This window comes from Akebia trifoliata, chromosome 11 (genome assembly GCF_017979445.1).
Source record: "Akebia trifoliata isolate Shusen 1 chromosome 11, ASM1797944v1, whole genome shotgun sequence".
Taxonomy (NCBI): domain Eukaryota; kingdom Viridiplantae; phylum Streptophyta; class Magnoliopsida; order Ranunculales; family Lardizabalaceae; genus Akebia; species Akebia trifoliata.
In genome coordinates, this window is record NC_141385.1 from 14233691 (window position 1) to 14243714 (window position 10024).

The 10024-nt window shown below is 31.5% G+C and overlaps 1 protein-coding gene across 2 annotated transcripts; it reads right to left on the reverse strand.

Annotated features, from left to right (window-relative positions):
• Positions 1 to 482: 482 nt before the first annotated feature.
• LOC147391014 (CMP-sialic acid transporter 1-like) lies at positions 483 to 7315 on the reverse strand. Of its 2 annotated transcripts, XM_086417258.1 has the most exons (8): positions 7221 to 7315; positions 4426 to 4509; positions 4000 to 4214; positions 3738 to 3816; positions 2791 to 2960; positions 2103 to 2289; positions 1362 to 1439; positions 483 to 1111 (listed from the first exon to the last, which is right to left on the reverse strand). In XM_086417258.1, exons 1-8 carry the CDS (start codon positions 7269 to 7271, stop codon positions 968 to 970), a joined length of 1008 nt encoding a protein of 335 aa, XP_086273384.1. In that variant the 5' UTR covers positions 7272 to 7315; the 3' UTR covers positions 483 to 967. The 2 variants fall into 2 exon arrangements, with proteins under 2 accessions (XP_086273384.1, XP_086273385.1); XM_086417259.1 differs by lacking the exon at positions 1362 to 1439.
• Between the last annotated feature and the right edge of the window lie 2709 nt (positions 7316 to 10024).

The following is a 10024-nucleotide window of genomic DNA, read 5'->3' on the forward strand; positions in this document are numbered from 1 at the left end:
ATATATATATATATATATTTTTTTTTTTTAATTTCCAAAATTTATAGATATTTACATCTTTCTTCACTAGAATTTCAAGGAACAGTTGTTTTCTAAGCAGAAGAGCAATTTTCAAGTAATGTCCGAACAATTACATATTAATCAATATTTGATGGATTGGTCTGAAGTTGTCAACAAACTAGATTTTTCCAAATCACTTCATTTCTTTTTATTTAAGTTCATTTTTATTTTGATTTTTTGCTTTGAGTATTGGAAATATCCCTTTTTCATGGGTCTGAGATCCACATCAATGAACTGAAAGGTCGAAATTATCAAGTCAGATTCTTTTTTAGTATGGAAATAGTCATCAACATCAATGAATTCAACTCTGCACTCTTTCTAGTATGTACTGAGTCAATAATCCACTCCGGTGTCTGACTGAACACAAGTGGGTATATTGTTTCCTGACCAAGAATTTAGATATTTTAAAGATATCATGGTCATCCAATAAAAAGGGTTTCAATTTCTTCAAATGAACGATTTGAATTCCTGTTGATTCTAATACCACACACTTGTCTATGATCGATCCGACTGTTGCAAAGGTCTGCCTGTCTCCATTACATAACTATATATTTGCCCCAGTCCAGTACTCAGCCCAAGTGGTGATCTTAACTCTTAAACAAGGTAACACATCTAATTTGCTACCTTCAACAAAAATCCATTGCAACATTGTGCACAGTCTGGTAATTTTTGAGTGTCGAACTTTAATGATCAATTCCGATCTTGGCCAAGTCCATTGAATTTGACAGTTAGCTAGCCAAAATCATTACTAGTGAGGATGATTTGAACCTCAAGAACACTAGTGAGGTTCTCCACCCATCTCGTGTAACACTCCATTCACAACATTTCATTCAGTAAGAGAAATTGCATTTTCACTTGAAGCTGCTTGCTCATAGAATTATTTGATTTGATACTGGGATACTTTGCATCAGGAGTCCATTGACCGATCCTCGGAAACTTTATTGAGATTTTCAGGGAGTGCTTTTACCATCACAGGCAAATCTACTAGCATGCTTGAAGGGGTAAAATACATGTGCAGTGACATCATGCAGATAATAATACCCAAGAAAAGCTGCACAGTAATAAAAATAAAAAAAATCAGATCACCAATTTCAAAATTATAAAGGAAAAGAAAGCATTTTGTACAATATTCCCTTCTATCATCCATGTTGATTGATTTTATATGTCAGGCCTTGAGTTGCATATTTTCACTTAACAATAAGGCGATAGAAGGCAACAATATCCACTTCTGGCTCACCACAAAAAAACTTAAAAGTGTTGGAGCCTTAGAATTATCTAGTTTCAAGGGCATGCAAAACTACCTGCAACGTAGGCTTGAAATTGAATAGGTATACAGATAAAACCATTGTCATTAGCATTGCCATTGATGTAGAATACACCTGGAAGAAGCAAACATAAATTGAGATGGAGACTCAAATAAAATTGTTTTGTTTAACCTCTACGAGCAAATAATAAAAACATTGGGCAGGATCATTGCCCACATTGCCTTGTAAAGGGAAAGCACAAATTGTGTGGTTGAAGAAAATTGTATTGCCTAGACCAGAATATTAAAATTATGCCATGATATAGAGTTGGGGATACCATGATATGATTTTCACAGGAAATATGTAACTATTGTCCTTGACATGGGAAATGGCACTTCCCAAAATGGAAACATTTTAATATAAAAGCACACTGGGAGTACCCAACACAATCCAAATTAGGTTATATCTAATGGACCGTCATTGTTACATAGTAGTGTAGACCATGTAAAAAAAAACTACCTATCACTTGTCTTCTTTGCCTTTTGAACATCTTCACTTTAGGGTTTGCAGTATCCATACACCACACACGACTAATTTTATATAAATTGAGTATAACCATCATCGGACAAGAAGAGATGTTTTAAAGTTTTTTGTAAAAATACCATGTCACAATTAGTCTTTTAATTTGCCCAAAACACATAAAAAGGAAAAATGACATGTTGCATAGGCTTAGAATGCAAGTATTGAAATGATAACATGAGAAACTATAAATTGATAACAGAGAGGAAAATTAATGACCTTCACAATATTATCCGCATACTTCATTAACCATGACACTAGCAAGCCGGTAGATCCCAGATTTAATACAACCATCCATGTTGTAATATTGTATCCATTAAGAAGGCGCTGCCACCATGGTCCATTCTCAAATCCACCCCTGAAATCATCCAGGAGAAGTCTTGCCATGTTGAATATCGCACCAAACCTGAAAAAATTGTTTCTATCTGAATGAATCAAACACAACCTACATGAGCTTGTGATGGTTGAACACATGTTAGTCATGTAAAAAAAAATTTGAAAATCATGCAATATTATTGGAGGTTTTTGTCAATTTCTTACATTATCGAAGATTTCAGAAGTACAACTAAAGATTTAATTTATGGTCCGAAATTAGATATCTTGAACTCAATAACTTCCTTTATTTACTTGCACAATCTCGTGAAATTAATAAGAAAATGTCAGAAAATTTTGGATGTTTATTATTTAACAGGTTAAATATTGAGTTTTTATATCATATAAGATACATTTTCTCTATCTAATTTCCCCACAAAACCCAAGGAAATTAAAAGGTTTAAAACTTTTGAAGATTTCACTAAATTTTTTCCAAAGTCATTTGTGCTATACTAGTCCCAATACATCAAATTGAACAATCCATGACACCCTGGAAAAATGAGTGTTTTTTTTGTGTGCAGAGAAGGATACCTACGTATATAATTGTACGTTTTGCCAATACAAACTGTCATTGTTCTTCTTCATTAAAAATTCTGTATAAACACCTGCTAATGCTGAAAGACAAGCAGATAATATTCCCAGCATGTACCCCTGAATCGGTGCGGAAAAGAAGGAGTTGCAAGAAGCCTCTCCACAGCCTTTAACCTGCATCAATAAAAAAGAATAGAGGCATTACGATTATAAAATGACTGGGAAGTGAGAAAAATTATGTGCTGTGTAAATATAGTGCGCAATTGGTCGATCATATTCCCATTTGTTGCCCTTCGTGTCCCTAGTCAGAGTCCATCGGATTCTTCCTAGGTCCATTTTAAATCTGTTTCAGAGTTGGAATTTATCGGCTTTCCCTCTGTTGTTTGTTGGGGCATCCAGAGAGGAAGTAAAAGTATACTTTTTTTTGTCTTGGGAAGGAGCATTCTCTCCATGAGGTGATCATTATTATTGTTGGGTTAATGTTTAATTGGTGCAAGGTGACCAAAGATTTTAAGGGGCTTTCTTTTTAGGATTTTTTTCCCCGATGGGATCTTGTTTGTAATCAAATTCTAAAATTTATTCCCAAAGCAATGTTATGGTTAGGGGAAAAACCAAGACGGTCTTGACCAAAACATTCCGGGACAATCCAAAGCATTTAATGATTTTGGGTTACTGTTTCATTCCGATCTAGGCCAAAACTAGAATGTTACACCAAAACATTCTGAAATTGAACAAAACTTTGAACCACGTCTGTAATGACCATTTGCAAGTTTTTCTTAAATGGCTGCTTTATTCTGCTTTCCTTTTCCCTTTGGTCCAGGTAGGTCTTCTCAACATGGGATTTTAAACCTTGACTGAAATCCAAAGTAAACTAAAATACTAATCCATGAATAAAGTGTAGTATGAAATCAATTTCCATATTTAAGTAAAGGAAAGATTTATTATTATCACCTGGCTCGTAGTTGTTCCAACAGCTAATAGAACAATTGCTATCCATTGCAAATTAGACAGCTTCCTCCTCAAGAAAAGCCTAAAGAATCAAACAAAAATATAAAATCAGCTAACTAGTATAAAAGCCATAGAACCACATAGAAAATACAAAAATGAATTGAGCAACTTTATGGTAAAAGATATTTTGATCAAGAATTTGAACGATTGAAAAGCACACAAATATCAGATTCAATGTTAATCCATAAAACAATTGAAGACACACCTGAATAATAACCCAGTTGTAACAATCTTCAGATTACCCATTATTTGATATGTGGATGTATCCACATAAGTAAGGGTGGCGAATTGAACATTGTTGTGGATTAGGTAGATAATTGAAGGAATGGGAAATAAACGCACGCTTTTCCATTCTGTCGTCATCCTTGGAGGGGGAGATGACTGGCATTCTCTCCAAAGAAGGATGCTAGATACAAGAAGCTGTAGTTTAACAATAACAGACCACAAGTTGTCAATGAAAAATCAACCCTCACAAATGTGCTACAATGGTTCAAAGAGGAAAATTTTGCTAGAAAGACAGATGAAATTTTAGAATTTATTATTATTACATGAATAGTTTATACAAAAAGTTAAAAAAACTGACACCAAAGTTTTATCTAACTAATTAACAAGGACTCAGGAGTGAGAAGACCTTAAAAACTTCGGCAAGAAAAGGCACGGTTGCATAATCATACTTATATCCCCCATTACTTTGTGAGAGTGTTGTCAAAATTCCCTGACACATAAACAACAGCACATGTATAGATATCAGTTTTTTTCCAACAGAAAAGAAGAATTTCTTTGTAGAATTTTTTTTCTATAACTACTTCCAGCCTTGCTCAAACTAATATCAGAAGATTAAAAACAAATACTAATGCCTATTCCTTTCAAAGGACCCTCAAAGCCAAGAGGAGAATGACAGACTGTTAAAAACACACAATAAGACAAGCCTTGCCAATCAACACAGTGCTGTCTAGATAGAATATAACTGTCATACATTTCTGCTAATGTCTTGCACAAATGGCAAAGAAAGGCAAATAAAGAAATAAATAAATAAGTAAAATCCAGTAGACTAGTACAATTAATATTTCACCATTTGATTGACATACTGCACCTGCAACTGAGAGGTCATGGATTCATTTCAGCTTGCACTGAATCATTTGAATCCGACCCACATAACATGCAAGCCATATTGCCATGCATGCCACATGTTCATGTCTTATAGGCCATTTCTGGCCCATCATGTATTCTCCATCTTACGCCTTATTCCTGATATTTGGGATCAGTAACATAGATCCTCTATAATTTTATTTTTTTTAATTTTTTTTTAAAGTTAAGAAAGCAACACCAATCTTCGTTCACCATCCAATTCCATCTTCATCCACATCTCCAATAGAGGCATGTCTCCTCATATTTTTTCTTAGTACCTCCATCAGCGTCATTTTGGCCTTCCTCGGGCCCTTGGAGGTCTTCGATTTGTGCCAAAAGCACTACTTCTAATTGTTGTTATTTGGTCCTCTTTGTACATGTCCAAACCATCTCAATTTTTTTTCTTTATTTAGATCTCTTATCAGGGTATTCCTAAACTTGATCATATACGCTCATTTCTGATTTTTTCTTTCCTATTTCACCATCCTCATTTTGTTACACTTATTCTATGAACATCTATTTTAAAATTGAGGTTTCACGGAACTTTGGCTTCAAAAGAAACCTCAACGACTAGAAGATTAATCTATTACAAGCTTGATTGCTTAAAAATTCCCCTTGGTTGACGATAAAAGACTATAGTTGAAGAATTGTAATAGGATGTTCATTGAAAGATCTATCTATGCTGGCATTGGACTGATCATCTACCCATGCTTATCTCGGTATGTTAGTTATGGTTTTAAGATCCCTTCCAAAGTGCTTTTTTTTATTTGATCCACTACTTTGGAAAAAAATTATTAACATTGACCATCTAATTTCTCGCTAAAGGATTATTAGCAATTTTTGCTACACTATATTGCCACCCCAAGTCAGAAAAAGGAGGGTTGTGTCAAGCTGGTGGCCGATGTAAGAATCATACACAGGACATTCATCCTAATCAAACATTTCATTCTATTTGCCACTTGGTTGCAGTGGAAAGTAAGCATGGGTTCACTAGGGAATCCTCTAGAAACAACACGTTGAAACGACGTACAATTAAGGTGAGAAATAGGCAAGGGTTATTTCATCATACTACACAAATGCGAGTTCAGAAGTTAGTCAAGGAGTATAGGATTAGTCTCACCACTTCGAATTTGAGGGCGTTGACAGTGAACAGCTAAAAGTTGGCAAACACAATGAAAAGAAGGAAAAGTAAAAAAACTAAGTGAATTGATGGACACAGGCTCTAATACATGGGAAAAGTTAGAAATAGAAATGGCGTACCTAAAATAGTAGATAGATATGTGAAAGATAAAATTATAGGTGTTAAGACAATAGATGATCTCTATTAGTAATAAACTAGAATAGGAAAAGACATAACGTAATTATGCATATACACCCAAGTTGGATTAGGATATGCATATTACACACGTCTCACGACTCTACTAGTGGACTTGATTGAGATGTTTACTTACCAGATAGTGGAAAGAATGTGTTGGTTGCACTCTAAGTCACTACCTAGTCAAATAAAGATACGGCATCTATCAATTGGGATTATGGACCTACTTCACTCAACATTCTTGGTAGTGTCACCTTTTTTGGGTGCCTCAATAATAAATTGTCTTTCCATTGAAGCATAATTGGTGTCCAATCAATCATGTTATTAATAGTTCATGTAGGATATAATACTCTCGTAGAAACAAATTTTTATGTGGAGATGATATCATAACATCAAGACATCCCATAATTCATAGAGATATATCATCTTCGGTCTTCCCGTTGTTTCCAAAATCAGAAAACCTTGCTCTCTTTTTTTCCCCTCTCAATTTACTTAAGAATTTAGCTGCATTTTCATATTATACATCCTAAAAGGCCATTTCCAACCTCAATCATTTGTACTTTTTATGAAGAAAATAACATCTGTTATAATGGTCCTCTTAGTTTTAGGATTCCAAACTATTAAATTCCAAAAAAGAATTGAATTACTCAAATTACGTGATCTTCATCAAACAGAAACACCCAAGTAATAACTACTCAAATTTATTATCCCCCTAACTCTTAGGAATAATTCAATTAATTATTCCCTAATCAGTCGAATATTTGGATTTAGAACCCTAATTCAGTTCACGGAAACCCTAGAACTTTTAGAATCCGAAATCAGCAGAAACAAATAGTACAAATGAGAGCAATCCGCAGAGTTCGTGAGCAGAAAAAAAGGGGATCAAATTGAAGCACAGTTTCAGATTAGATCAATAAATAATCGATCGAAGTTGATCGAAAATTCTTACCATTGAAGGAATTAGGGTTTTGGAATTTTCTAACCTGAGAACTGGTGAGAACTGTGAGAAGCGCGGCAACGAAGTACCACTGCATCCTGCTTCACTTGCACGGAGACATCAAAGCGCGGAACAATTTATTATAAGCTTTAATTACGAAAATACCCTCAACTTGAATCATAAAAAACTCCGTATTCCACCTCGAATAACTCGCACCTCAGAATACCGAGTTTACTCGTCCGAGTCATATCGTTTTGGTTCTCAAATATTTATTAAGGGTAGCATTCTCAAACTAAAGAAAGCCAAACATTTTTCAATATATGGGTTAGAAATTTCAAAGTGGGTAGATTTTTTTGTGAGGATGAACTTTATGATGAGGAGATCATCCTCACAAAAACTCAGTTCATTCTAAAATATTTAATCCCAATTTGCAAGTTGAAGAATCGTGGACCATCAATTATTTGTAAACATTTTTTGATGTGGTCAGAAGTTTCAAAATGGACTGAGTTTTTGTGAGGATGATTTCCTCATCATAGAGACCATCTTCACAAAAAATCAGCCCACACTAAAATTTCTAGCTCATATATTGAAAAATGTTTGGCACATTGTTTGAGTCTCTTTAGGGCTTTTGAACACTTCCCATTCATTAAGAGGGCTACTATTGCCACACCAACTTTTACTAATACCACATCAACTTGACTTTTTATTAATTAAAAACACGACTATCAAAAAATGTGAATTTTATTATGAAAAATTTTTAAAAATAAATAAAAAAATTAATTCAATCTCAAAGATGAGCTATAGATAAATTTGTTACCACAAATAAAATAAAGATTTTAAATAAAGATTTATTAAATGAATAAAATTATGAGAATAAACTATTACAAAATAATGATCAAATGTGCAATATGACAATTCTTAATGAAGAAAATATAATAAAAATTAAAAGAAACAAGAAAAAAATCTAAAAATATTAATGAATCTTACGATTCTATTGCAACAAATATTTATGATCTAAGAAAATGGAAGCATATTAATATAAAATTAAGAGATTTAATAGTAGAAAAAGTTCTAGCTAGAGATAATGATTTTAATTTTTCCAAAGATGAAAATTCTAGACATTTTTCAACTATTCATTACATTCGAAAACTACAAAATTGAGATAAGCATGGTAGGAAATGGTTAGTATGTTCAAAGGACTTTGACAAAGTATTTTATTTTTGTTGTAAATTGTTTGATTATAAATGTAACACTAATCAATTAGTTACCGAAGGAACTATGGATTGAAAAATTCTTAATTGAAACTTAAAGTCATGAAATAACAAGTAAACATATTACTATTATGAATATTTTGATTGATTTAGAAATGAGATTGTTAAAAAATATGACAGTTGATAAAAGTATTCAAGAACAAATTAATAAGGAGAGAGAACATTGAAAAAATGTATTGTTTGAGAATTAATGCAATTATTAAAAATCTTTCAAAAAATAATATAGCATTTCGTGGAAGTAATGAGAAGATCTATTAAGATATTAATGATTTTTTTTTTTTAATTTTATTGAAATGATTACAAAATTTGATCCAATAGTGCAAGAAGATATTCGATGAATTAAAAATGGTGAATTATATAATTATTATCTTGGACATAATATACAAAATGAATTGATAAATATGTTATCATCTGAAATTAAAAATATAATTATTAAAAAAAAATTAAAGAAGTAAAATATTTTTCAATTATACTTAATTGTACTCCAAATATAAGCCATCAAGAACAAATGACTCTTATATTACGATGTGCAGATGTATTATTATGTCTAATAAAATTAAAATAATATTTTATAGAATTTTAAAAAAATAGATAATACTTCTGGAAAAAGACTTTTTGATAAACTTATACATGTAATAGACAATCTTGAACTTGATATTAAAGATGTAAGAGGACAAAGATATGATAATGGATCTAATATGAAAGGAAAATAATAAGAAGTACAAAAAAGACTTTTAGATACAATCTTAAAGCATTTTACACACCATATGATTGTCATAATCTTAACTTAATAATTTGTGATATGACAAAATCTTGTACTAAAGCAATATCTTTTTTCAGGATGGTACAACGTATATATACATTATTTTCTCTTTCTATATACATTTTAATTATTAAGTCATTGTCACAAATTCATTGGGAAAGTCGCATTGAAAGTAGTAAAGCAATAAAATATCAATTTCCACAAATAAGAGATGTTTTAATTTAAATTAGCAAAAACTAGTGAAAATCCTAAAACAATGAGTAAAGCTGAATGTTTTTACAATATATAAACTTGAAATTTTTACATTTTTTTAATAGGTATGAATATTTTGCTATGATATATTATTTGTTGTTAATTGAGTTAGCAAGAATTTACAATCTAAAGACATGGATATTAATGTTTCTATAGACCAATTAAAAAGTTTAATTTTTTTTAAACAGAGAAATGATGGATTTACATTAGCTCAAATTACCACTAAAGCTATCGTAGCTAAAATGAAAATAGAAACTTATATTTTGATAAAGATGTATCATTCATAGGAAAAGATAATTTAATGAGAATGTTGATGACAAGTCAATGCAATTAGTTGAAGGTTTGAATAATTTCAAATATATGAACATATTTTTTTATTTTAAGAAATTAAAGTCATTAAACGATAAAAAATTGAATAAATATTACCTTCATCTTAAACATTTTTTTAAGAATGATATGTTTTCTAACATCAATGATTTAAATTTGTTTTTAGAACTAAAGTTTTAAGGTAAGTTTTACAAATATAAATAAAGACTCTAATTAAGACATTAAATTACATAAAAA